The 12544-nt window shown below is 48.4% G+C and overlaps 1 protein-coding gene across 1 annotated transcript in view; it reads left to right on the top strand.

Annotated features, from left to right (window-relative positions):
• LOC147116971 (nuclease EXOG, mitochondrial-like) overlaps nucleotides 1-12544 on the top strand; it is a 58397-nt gene that overhangs the window by 17558 nt on the left and 28295 nt on the right. The window contains exons 3-4 of the mRNA XM_085987472.1: nucleotides 3423-3562; nucleotides 10381-10457. Coding sequence (XP_085843598.1) covers nucleotides 3423-3562; nucleotides 10381-10457 — 217 coding nt within the window. The remainder of the gene's footprint in view (nucleotides 1-3422; nucleotides 3563-10380; nucleotides 10458-12544) is intronic.

Raw genomic sequence — 12544 nt, 5'->3', positions numbered from 1 at the left:
ACAGGTACAGGGGACCCGGTTACACGGCCACAGGTGCAGGAGCCCCGGTTACACGGCCACAGGTACAGGAACCCCGGTTACATGGCCACAGGTACAGGAGCCCCGGTTACACGGCCACAGGTGCAGGAGCCCCGGTTACACGGCCACAGGTGCAGGAGCCCCGGTTACACGGCCACAGGTGCAGGAGCCCCGGTTACACGGCCACAGGTGCAGGAGCCCCGGTTACACGGCCACAGGTGCAGGAGCCCCGGTTACACGGCCACAGGTGCAGGAGCCCCGGTTACACGGCCACAGGTACAGGAGCCCCGGTTACACGGCCACAGGTACAGGAGCCCCGGTTACACGGCCACAGGTACTGGAGCCCCGGTTACACAACCAGAGGTGCAGGAGCCATGGTTACACGGCAAAAGGTACGAGAACCCAGGTTACACAGCTACAAATATACAGTAAAACTTACCTTTGGGTTCCTGAACCTACTCCTGAATTTTGCCGGTTATTAGAGAATTCCGGATAATTAGGTGCCATTTAAACGAGAGTTTCCTGTATTTTGAAGAAGAGCAGGGGAGTTCTCCCGGGTGTCCTGGTTAATATTTATCCCTCAACCAACATCACTAAAACAGATTATCTGGCCATTATCACATTGCTGTTTGTGGGAGCTTGCTGTGCACAAATTGGCTGCCGTGTTTCCTGCATCACAACAGTGACTGCACTTCATTGGGACATTCTGAGGCAGTGAAAGGCGCCGTATAAACGGAAGTATTTTTTTTCCCCCAAGAGTAACTCATTGGATGTGAAGCACTTTAGGACATTCTGAGAGATGCGGTGAGGTGCTATATGTAACTGGGCCGACTTCAGTGCCAGTGAATAGAGCAGGGAGAAGCCATCGCCCTATATCCTTATACGATACGAGGTTCACCTTTAATACGATATTGTCCAGCTTAAAGTCAATACAACACAACGGAAGCCTATTGAATGAAACTGAGCCATATTCATCGGATCTTCAGTTGAGGATTTGCAGACAGAGTTACACCTGGGCAGTCCATGAGGCCACCTTGCACCTAGCTCTAGGGAGTTAAGTACCCGAGGAACCTTTTTGCATCTGACGTAACCAAGTACACAGACATTTTAACACAGGAGGAGGCCATTTGGCCCTTGGCTGGGCTGAATTAGGCCCCTCGCAGGCTGATTTTATAATCCCATTTTCTATTCTTTATGTAATTGTCTGGTTTTTGATTTCCTAACCGATGGACGTAATCCATCTTTACATGTGCTGCAAGCTCCCGGGAATTGCAGAATCGCTTTCCCTAAAAGGTCAAAAAAACACTAAAACATTCAATAGAAGAGAATGAGAAAAGTGAATGGACACTTGGCAGACCCCATCAAGTGCTCACAGACTGGGGAAAGGTAGTGATGCTGCATTATTTATACTCTCTCTTTATATACGCGATGCAAACTCACAATTTACACCTCAGGAAATGCGGCAGTGTAAAGAGTGATTTACTCCAGATTTAAACCACCTCGAACATATTGAACCCTGGCTGACAAACTGGAGATTGATATCCTGATTGGTATTAATGGAAATCTGCTGCTGAATTATTAATCTGTAAATCAAATCACTTCAGTGCACCAGCACTTGATGCATGGCCTGAGCTGGGGGCAGCTTTGCACAAAATCCAAGGGGACAGACCATATTCGGGTAGGGTCGAAAGAGCAGAAACATAGAAGATAGGAGCAGGAGTAGGCCATTTGGCCCCTCGAGCCTGCTCCGCCATTCAATGCGATCATGGCTGATCATCCAAATTCAGTACCCTGTCCCTGCTTTCTCCCCATAGCCCTTGATCCCTTTAGCCCCAAGAAATGTATCCAACTCCTTCTTGAATATATTTAATGAATTGGCCTCTACTGCTTTCTGTGGTAGTGAATTCCACAGATTCACCACTCTCTGGGTGAAGAAATTCCTCTTCATCTCTGTCCTAAATGGCTTACCCCTTATCCTTAGACTGTGACCCCTGGTTCTGGACTCCCTGACCATCGGGAACATCCTTCCTGCATCTAGTCTGTCTAGTCCTGTTAGAATTTTATAAGTTTCGATGAGATCCCCTCTCATTCTTCTAAACTCCAGCGAGTACAAGCCCAATCGACCCAATCTCTCCTCATACGTCATTCCTGCCATCCCAGGTATCAGTCTGGTGAATCTTCGCTGCACTCCCTCCATGGCAAGAACATCCTTCCTCAGATAAGGCGACCAAAACTGCACACAATACTCAAGGTGTGGTCTCACCAAGGCCCTGTACAACTACAGCAAGACATCCTCGTTCCTGTACTCAAATCCTCTCGCTACGAAGGCCAACATAGCATTTGCCTTCTTAACCGCCTGCTGCACCTGCATGCAAGGAGAGGACAGCTCCTTCTAGGCTTCTACTCCATCGTGCTAAGGGTGCATAGAAATGCTCTAGGTTAACTCTCCAACTCTCCTTCCTTGCGGGGAAAGAGTCTTGACTCCACGTACCACAAAATCCTCCCCGCCGCCCCTGGAATCATAAAATCAGTACAGCACGGAAGGAGGCCAGTGGGCCCATCGAGTCTGCACGGCTCTTTTGTAGAGCAACAATTTCAGATCATAACCTCGGCCCCTATTATATTATATTTTTTATCCACACTTTTGGTTTGTGCCTTTTCCTTTTTTTTCTCTCTCCCACATGGCAGCTGTCTCTCACTCTGCCAGCGCATTTCACACTTCATCCAGAGCCATTGTTTGTTTCGTTACCTGTCCTATTACTATCTCGTCTCACCTTGAATATCTCTTAATGTCTCTTCTTTCATCCCCTCCCCCATTTCCCAGCCCCCAAACTGCCTTTTAATCTGCTTCATTTCCTGCCCTTTTCTCTCAGTTCTGACGAAGGGTTTCGACCCGAAGCGTTGACCCTGTTTCTCTCTCCACGGGTGTTGCCCTGGCCTGCTGAGATTTTCCAGCGTTTTCTGTTGTTATTTCTTTTGTAGAGCAATCTAGTTAGTCCCACTCCCCCGCTCTTTCCCCATATCCCTTCAACTTTTTCTCCTTCAAGTATTTATCTCATTCCCTTTTGAAGGCTACTATTGAATCTGTATCCACCACCCTATCAGGCAGTGCGTTCCAAATCCTAACCACTCCTTGTGTAAAAAATGTTTCCCCTCATGTCGCCTCTGGTTCTTTTGCCAGTCACCTTAAATCTGTGCCCTCTGCTTATCAAAAGCACAGCAGCGATCTTCACCTTGTGTTTGTAGAATTACAGGAGTCAAAATGGACGGAACCTTCAACAGCCGAACCTTTTTTGTGTTTAATTCTTTGAATATGAAAGGTCGAAGGAGAAAGCCAGACAGCAACTGAAAGGCCAAGTTCTGCCAGTAAAAGTGCGTTCACATTGCGATATGTTTTTAAACAGGAGCAGCCGATCGGAAGCACTGCAAGTTTAAGCCGGATCCCAGCGTTCCGCCGCCGTTCACGGCTACAAACGAAGACTACCTCCACAGCGGCTGGAGCCGAGGGCACATGGCTCCAGCAGGAGACAACAAGTTCTCGCTGGTAAAGAACACAGTGTCCACGGCGCTGTCTTGATTCGTGTGTGTGTGTGAGAAAGGTAACAGAGAAAGTGAAGAAAAGGCCTGGTTCAGCTGCAGAGCTCACGAATCCACAGGTGGTTGTAGTCAGCAGTTTGAATCCAGGTACCTATTTACCAGCGCCAAGCAAACCCTAAACTCTCTGCTCTGTAGGACTTACGCTGGCAATGGATGCTCAGCCTTTTGGGGGTAGTGTGGGGGGCACTCACACCTGGTCAGTCCATGGTGCCACCTTGCAGCTAGCTATGGGGGGGGGGGGGGGTTATCTGGCAGCCTGGCACGGGGAAAAAGGGGGATATTTACCTAAAGGAAGCTGAAACAAAATCTGGAAATGAGGACTAAGGTGGTAAAAACAGAACTTTTGATTTTAGTGTCAGCCGTGGCTCGGTGGGCAGCACTCTCGCCTCTGAGTCAGCAGATGGTGGGTTCAAATCCCACTCCAGAGACTTGAGCCCATAATCCAGGCTGACACTCCAGTGCAGTGCTGAGGGAGTGCTGCACTGCCAGAGGTGCCCTCTTTTGGATCAGACATTAAATTGAGGCCCCCGTTTGCCATCTCGGGTGAATGCAAAAGATCCCATGGTACTACAGTATTATGAAGAAGAGCAGGGGAGTTCTTTTCGGTGTCCTGGCCAATATTTATCCTTCAACCAAAATCACAAAAAAAAAAAAAAAAAACTAGATTATTATTGCACTGTGTTTGGGGGACCTTGCTGTGCGCAAATTGGTTGCTGTGTTTTCTACATTACAATAGTGACTGAGCTTCAAAAAGTACTTCATTGGCTGTGAAGCGCTTTAGGACGTCACAAGGTCGTGAAAGGTGCTATATAAGTGCAAGCCTTCCTTGCTATTGACTTAGAATGAAATGGGGACTATATGAAGCAACGCTTTGATTTTAAAATTCTCATCCTTGTTTTCAAATCCCTCCATGGCCTTGCCCTTCCCTATCTCTGTAATCTCCAGCCTCGGAACCCGTAAGATATCTGCGCTCCTCTAATTCTGGCCTCTTGAGCATCCCTGATTATAATCGCTCAACCATTGGTGGCCGTGCCTTCAGCTGCCGAGGCCCTAAGCTCTGGAATTCCCTGCCTAAACCTCCCCGCCTTGCTACCTCTCTCTCCTCCTTTAAGACGCTCCTTAAAACCTACCTCTTTGACCAAGCTTTTGGTCACCTGCCCTAATATCTCCTTATGTGGCTCGGTGTCAAATTTTGTTTGATAACGCTCCCGCGAAGCACCTTGGGACGTTTTACTACGTTAAAGGTGCTTTATAAATACAAGTTGTTGTTGTTGTTGATGCTGTCATTCCAATTCTCTGCCAGAAGATGGGGATGTTGCACAGTGAGTAACTGTGATTCGAACACTAGCACTAACTTTGTCAAAGGCCACAGTCCCCAGGCATGTCTCGCAGGTTTCTCTCAGTGAAGCACTGCGCCACAGAGTGATGGGACATGGGCCCATGGGTTCAGTGTTGCCTTTTCAGTTGTTCTGTGGATGTTATCCTCCTTTATTTTCTCTTGCTGAAGAGGTATAAAAGGAGAGGGAACCACAGATCTGTCAAGATTTCACACCTGGACATTAAAGGCGCAGAGAGCGTATGGCATAGATTCACCAAGAAGTTGCCAGGGATGGGAAACTGATCACAGCTCCCTGAAACGTAGGAGCCAGTATGCAATGGCACGCCTTTAATTAAGTTCCTTCATTAAGCAGGTGATTAATTCATATTAAAACTAGCCAGTGCTGTAGGGTCAGTCTCGGTTAAGACATTCAGTGCTTACTACTTTAAAGTGGTATTATCCTTCCTTAATTAACAAAGGCTAAAAGCTAACATTACTACAACTAAAGTGTCAGCCGTGGCTCAGTAGGCAGCGCTCTCGCCTCTGAGTCAGAAGGTGTTTTAAAAAATTTGTTTTATTCGTTTGTGGGATGTGGGCGTCGCTGGCAAGGCCAGCATTTATTGCCCATCCCTAGTTGCCCTTGAGAAGGTGGTGGTGAGCCGCCGCCTTGAACCGCTGCAGTCCGTGTGGTGAAGGTACTCCCACAGTGCTGTTAGGAAGGGAGTTCCAGGATTTTGATCCAGCGACGATGAAGGAACGGCGATATACTTCCAAGTCAGGTTGGTGTGTGACTTCGAGGGGAACTTGGAGATGGTGGTGTTCCCATGTGCCTGCTGCCCTTGTCCTTCTAGGTGGTAGAGGTCGCGGGTTTGGGAGGTGCTGCCGAAGAAGCCTTGGCTAGTTGCTGCAGTGCATCTTGTAGATGGTACACACTGCAGCCACGGAACGCCGGTGGTGGAGGGAGTGAATGTTTAAGGTGGTGGATGGGGTACCAATCAAACAGGCTGCTTTGTCCTGGATGCTGTCGAGCTTCTTGAGTGTTGGAGCTGCATTCATCCAGGCAAGTGGAGAGTATTCCATCACAGAACATAAGAATTAGGAGCAGGAGTAGGCCATTCGGCCCTTCGAGCCTGCTCTGCCATTCAGTAAGATCATGGCTGATCTTCAACCTCAACTCCACTTTCCTGCACTATCCCCATATCCCTTGATTCCATGGACCTCAAAACTGTAGAACTCCAACATCCTTCAGTCTTTCACACTCCTGACTTGTGCCTTGTAGATGGTAGAAAGGCTTTGGTGAGTCAGGAGGTGAGACACTCGCCGCAGAATACCTAGCCTCTGACCTGCTCTTGTTGCCACAGTATTTATATGGCTGGTTCAGTTAAGTTTCTGGTCAATGGTGACCCCCAGGATGTTGATGGTGGGGGATTCGGCGATGGTAATGCTGTTGAATGTCAAGGGGAGGTGGTTAGACTCTCGCTTATTGGAGATAGTCATTGCCTGGCACTTGTGTGGCGCGAATGTTACCTGCCACTTATCAGTCCAAGCCTGAACATCATCCAGGTCTTGTTGCATGCGGGCATGGACTGCTTCACTATCTGAAGTCATCAGCGAACATCCCCATTTCTGACCTTATGTTGGAGGGAAGGTCATTGCTGAAGCAGCTGAAGATGGTCGGGCCTAGGACACTGCCCTGAGGAACTCCTGTAGCGATATCCTGGGGCTGTGATGATTGGCCTTCAACCACCACAAACATCATCCTTTGTGCTAGGTATGACTCCAGCCAGTGGAGCGTTGTCCCCCTCGATTTCCCGTTTTACTAGAGCTCCTTGATGCCACACTCGGTCAAATGCTGCCTTGATGTCGAGGGCAGCCACTTTCACCTCACCTCTGGACTTCAGCTCCTTTGTCCATGTTTGGACCAAGGCTGTAATGAGGTCGGGAGCCGAGTGGTCTTGGCGGAACCGAAACTGGGCATCAGTGAGCAGGTTATTGCTGAGTAAGTGCCACTTCATAGCACTGTCGATGACACTTTCCATCACTTTGCTGATGATTGAGAGTAGACTGATGGGTCGGTAATTGGCCGGATTGGATTTGTCTTGCTTTTTGTGGACAGGACATACCTGGGCAGTTTTCCACATTGTTGGATAGATGCCAGTGTTGTAGCTGTCCTGGAACAGCTTGGCTAGAGGCGCGGCTTGTACTGGAGCACAAATCTTCAGCACGATAGCCGGGATATTGTCAAGGCCCATAGCCTTTGCTGTATCCAGTATGCTCAGCCGTTTCTTGATATCACGTGGAGTGAGTCAAATTGGCTGAAGACTGGCTTCTATGATGGTGGGGACCTCGGGAGTAGGCCGATATGGATCATCCACTCGGCACTTCTGGCTGAAGATGGTTGCAAACGCTTCAGCCTTGTCTTTTGCACTCACGTGCTGGGCTCCACCATCATTGAGGATGGGAATATTCATGGAGCCTCCTCCTCCCGTTAGTTGTTTAATGGCCCATCACCATTCACGACTGGATGTGGCAGGACTGCAGAGCTTTGATCTGATCTGTTGATTGTGGGATCGCTTAGCCCTGTCTATGCTGTTTCCACTTTTTAGCATGCATGTAGTCCTGTGTTGCAGCTTCCCCAGGTTGGCACCTCATTTTTAGGTATGCCTGGTGCTGCTCCTGGCATGCTCTTCTACACTCCTTATTGAACCAGGGTTGGTCCCCTGGCTTGGTGGTAATGGTAGAGTGAGGGATATGCCGGGCCATGAGATTACAGATTGCGGTGGAATACAATTCTGCTGCTGCTGATGGCCCACAGCACCTCATGGATGCCCAGTTTTGAGCTGCTAGATCTGTTCTGAATTATCCCATTTAGCACGGTGGTAGTGCCACACAACGCAATGGAGGGTGTCCTCAGTGTGAAGACGGGACTTCATCTCCACAATGACTGTGTGGTGGTCACTGCTACCAATACTGTCATGGACAGATGCATCTGCGACAGGTAGATTGGTGAGGATGAGGTCAAGTACGTTTTCCCTCGTGTTGGTTCTCTCACCACCTGTCGCAGGCCCAGACTGGCAGCTATGTCCTTCAGGACTCTGCGAGCTCGGCAGTAGTGGTGCTACCGAGCCACTCTTGGTGATGGACATTGAAGTCCCCCACCCAGAGTACATTCTGTGCCCTTGCTACTCTCAGTGCTTCTTTCAAGTGGTGTTCAACATGGAGGAGTACTGATTCATCAGCTGAGGGAGGGTGGTAGGTGGTAATCAGCAGGAGGTTTCCTTGCCCATGCTTGACCTGAAGCTATGAGATTTCATGGGGTTTGGAGTCAATGTTAAGGACTCCCAGGGCCACTCCTTCCCGACTGTATACCACTATGGCGCCACCCGTGGTGGGTGTGTCCTGCCGGTGGGACAGGACATACCCAGGGATGGTGATGGAGGAGTTTGGGACATTGGCTGAAAGGTATGATTCTGTGAGTATGACTGTCAGGCTGTTGCTTGACTAGTCTGTGGGACAGCTCTCCCAATTTTGGCACACGTCCCCAGATGTTGGTGAAGAGGATTTTGCAGGGTCGACTGGGCTGGGTGTGCCGTTGCCATGTCTGTAGCCGGTGCTGAGGTCGATGCCGGGTGGTCCGCCCGGTTTCATTCTTATTATTGTATTTCATAGCAGTTTGTTACAACTGAGTGGCTGGCTAGGCCATTTCAGAGGGCAGTTAAGAGTCGAGCACATTGCTGTGGGTCTGGAGTCACATATAGGCCAGACCAGGTAAGGACAGCAGATTTCCTTCCCTAAAGGTTGTGGGTTCAAGTCCCACTCCAGAGACTTGAGCATATAAACTAGGGCAGTACTGAGGGAGTGCTGCACTGTCGGAGGTCATAGAGTCATAACGGCACAGAAGGAGGCCATTCGGCCCATCGAGTCCATGCTGGCTCTCTGTAGAGCAATCCAGTCAGTCCCATTCCCCCGCTCTATCCCCGTAGCCCTGCAAGTTTATTTCCCTCAAGTGCCTATCCAGTCTCCCCTTGACAGCATTGAGTTGAGTGTCTCCGCTTCCACCACCTCCGTTGGCAGCGAGTTCCAGGTCCTCACCACTCGCTGTGTAAAAAAGTTTTTTCTCACATCCCCCCTGTATCTCTTGCCCAAAACCTTAAATCTGTGTCCCCTAGTCCTTGTACCATCAACCAGTGGGAACAGCCTTTCCCCGTCTAGCCTATCCAAACCCATCATAATCTTGTACACCTCTATCAAATCACCCCTCAACCTCCTTTGCTCTAATGAAAACAAATCCAGCTTCTCCAACCTGTCCTTGTAGCTAAGATCCCCCATCCCCAGAACCATTCTGGTAAATCTCCTCTGCACCCTCTCAAGGGCCTTCATCTCCTTCCTAAAGTGTGGTAACCAGAACTGGACACAATACTCCAGTTGTGGCCTAACCAGCGCTTTATAAAGGTTCCACATAACTTCTCTACTTTTGTACTCAATACCTCTATTTATGAAGCCCAAGATCCCACATGCTTTGCTAACTACTCTCTCAATATGTCCCGCCACCTTCAGGGACCTATGCACATTAACGCCGTCCTTCGGATGAGATGTTACACCGAGGCCCCATCTGCTCTCTCAGGTGGATGTAAAGCATCCCACGGCTCTATTTCGAAGAGCAGGGGAGTTCTCCCCGGTGTCCTGGACAATTTTTATCCCTCAATTAACATCACTAAATAAAAACAGATTATCTGGTCATCATCGCAGTGTTGTTTGTGGGAGCTTGCTGTGCGCAAATTGGCTGCCACATTTCCTACATTACAACAGTGACTACACTTCAAAAGTACTTCATTGGCTGTAAAGCGCTTTAGGACGTCCTGAGGTCGTGAAAGGCGCTGTATTTTCTTTAAGGAATAATCATTCATAGTCTTATGCGTCAAATTAGTCTGATTAACCTCTCAAACACATTTGCAAAGGCTTTGCCCTTTAAATGTAAATTCAAAGTTTATTTTTTTTAATTCGTTCATGGGATGTGGGTGTCGCTGGCAAGGCCAGCATTTATTGGTCATCCAGAAATGCCCTTGAGAAGGTGGTGGTGGTGAGACAACTGAGTGACTTGCTAGGCGACTTCAGAGGGGCAGTTAAGAGCCAACCACATTGCTGTGGGTCTGGAGTCACATCTAGGCCAGACCAGGTAAGGACAGCAGATTTCCTTCCCTAAAGGACATTAGTGAACCAGATGGGTTTTTACAACAATCCAGTAGTTTCATGGTCATGGATACTAGCTTTTTTATTCCAGATTTATTTAATTAACTGAATTTAACCGTGGTGGGATTTGAACTCACGTCTCCGGATCATTAGCCCAGGCCTCTGGATTACTCGTCCAGTAACATAACCACTATGCTACCGTTCCCTAACTTATTTCTGTTATGTGATCCTATGCCGTGCTTTTGTTTCCTTTGCAGCAAGCCATGACTGAAACATTCTATCTATCCAACATTGTGCCTCAGAATTATGAAAACAATGCTGGCTTCTGGAACAGGTGAGAGCTGAAATCCTCTGAATCTAAACCCGATGCGGGTGCCTAATAAATGCCGGAGCAAATGGCTGCTAGTTTCTAAGCTGCCAGCTTTTCCCCTCTCTGTGCTGTCCTACACGTGCGAGCTCGTGATGGCTGCGGCCTCGCAGGCGTTGGCCACCCCCCCCCCACCCTGTTTCAGTGCCTTGGCTCAGTTAGGCCGAGGCTTTGACTGTCAGCAGCCCCGTTGACCTGGGAGAGCAGCTCAGCCAAGCCTGGCTCTGCCCACCCCAAGGTCCACATACAGGCACTTCCGCAGGAGTCAAGTGAGTAGTCAATCAGAAGCGGAAACCCTGCCCATTATCCCCTGTCTAGCCTTGGGTCACGAATGCCAGTTGTGGAATCCCAGCTTCAGTGCAGGTTGTAGTCAATAACTTGGCACAGACCAGTGACCGAACTTGGGACCTTCCTGGTCAGTCTGGCTCAGGGCATATTGGGCTTTGTTTTCCCAGCACAGTTGTTGGCAGAGTGTAAAACCCCAATCTTTTAATTGGCAGTATAATGTGCTAGTTAATAGCCTCAAATTTCCATGATCAATATGAATGGCCCATGTAAACCGTTGAATGGTTATTGACTTGTTAGCAAAATAAAAGACGATGGGATTAAAGTGATGTTGGCAGCATGGATACAAAATTGGCCAAAGGACAAGTAGCAGGGAGCAGTGGTGAATGTTTTTTTAGACTGGAGGGAAGTATACAGTGGTGTTCCCCAGGGGTCGGTATTAGGACCACGCTCTTTTTGATATATATATTAATGACTTCGACTTTAATATATACAGGGCATAATTTCAAAGCTTGCAGATGATACGAAACTCAGAAATGTAGTAAACAATGAGGAGGATAGTAACAGACTTCAGAAGGGCATAGACAGACTGGTGAAATGGGCTGACACATGGCAAATAAATTTAACGCAGAGAAGTGTGAAGTGATGCATTTTGGTAGGAAGAATGCAGAGAAGCAATATGAAGTAAATGGTACAATTTTAAAGGGGGTGCTGGCATGGGGGGTGTACGTACACAAATCTTTGAAGGTGGCAGGACAAACATAGAAACATAGAAGATAGGAGCAGGAGTAGGCCATTCGGCCCCTCGAGGCTGTTCCGCCATTTAATGAGATCATGGCTGATCGTCCAAATTCAGTACCCTGTCCCTGCCTTCTCCCCATATCCCTTGATCCCTTTAGCCTTAAGAAATATATCCAACTCCTTCTTCAATATATTTAATGAATTGGCCTCAACTGCCTTGTGTGGCAGAGAATTCCACAGGTTCACCACTCTCTGGGTGAAGAAATTCCTCCTCATCTCAGTCCTAAATGGCTTACCCCTTATCCTTAGACTGTGACCCCTGGTTCTGGACTCCCCCGCCATTGGGAACATCCTTCCTGCATCTAGTCTGTCTAGTCCTGTTAGAATTTTATAAGTTTCAATGAGATCCCCTCTCATTCTTCTAAACTCTAGCGAATATAAGCCTAATCGACCCAATCTCTCCTCATACGTCATTCCTGCCATCCCAGGTATCAGTCTGGTGAATCTTCGCTGTACTCTCTCCATGGCAAGAACATCCTTCCTCAGATAAGGCGACCAAAACTGCACACAATACTTAAGGTGTGGTCTCACCAAGGCCCTGTACAACTGCAGCAAGACTTCCTTGCTCCTGTACTCAAATCCTCTCGCTATGAAGGCCAACATACCGTTTGCCTTCTTAACCGCCTGCTGCATCTGCATGCTTACCTTCAGCGACTGGTGCACAAGGACACCCAGGTCTCGTTGCACTTCCCCTTTTCCCAATCTATTGCTGTTCAGATAATAATCTGCCTTCCTGTTTTTGCCACCAAAGTGGATAACCTCGCATTTATCCAAATTATACTGTATTTGCCATGCATCTGCCCAATCACCCAACCTGTCCAAATCGTACTGGAGTTTCTCTGCATCCTCCTCACAGCACACACGCCCAGCCAGCTTTGTGTCATCTGCAAACTTGGCGATATTACATCCAGTTCCCGTGTCTAGATCATTTATATATATTGTGAATAGCTGGAGTCCTAGCACCAATC

The sequence above is a fragment of the Somniosus microcephalus genome, chromosome 5 (assembly GCF_052327205.1).
Source record: "Somniosus microcephalus isolate GS21.2 chromosome 5, FLI_Smic_1.0, whole genome shotgun sequence".
Lineage (NCBI taxonomy): Eukaryota > Metazoa > Chordata > Chondrichthyes > Squaliformes > Somniosidae > Somniosus > Somniosus microcephalus.
The sequence above is the reverse complement of the archived record's forward strand: the minus strand, read 5'-3'. Positions and strand labels throughout refer to the sequence as shown.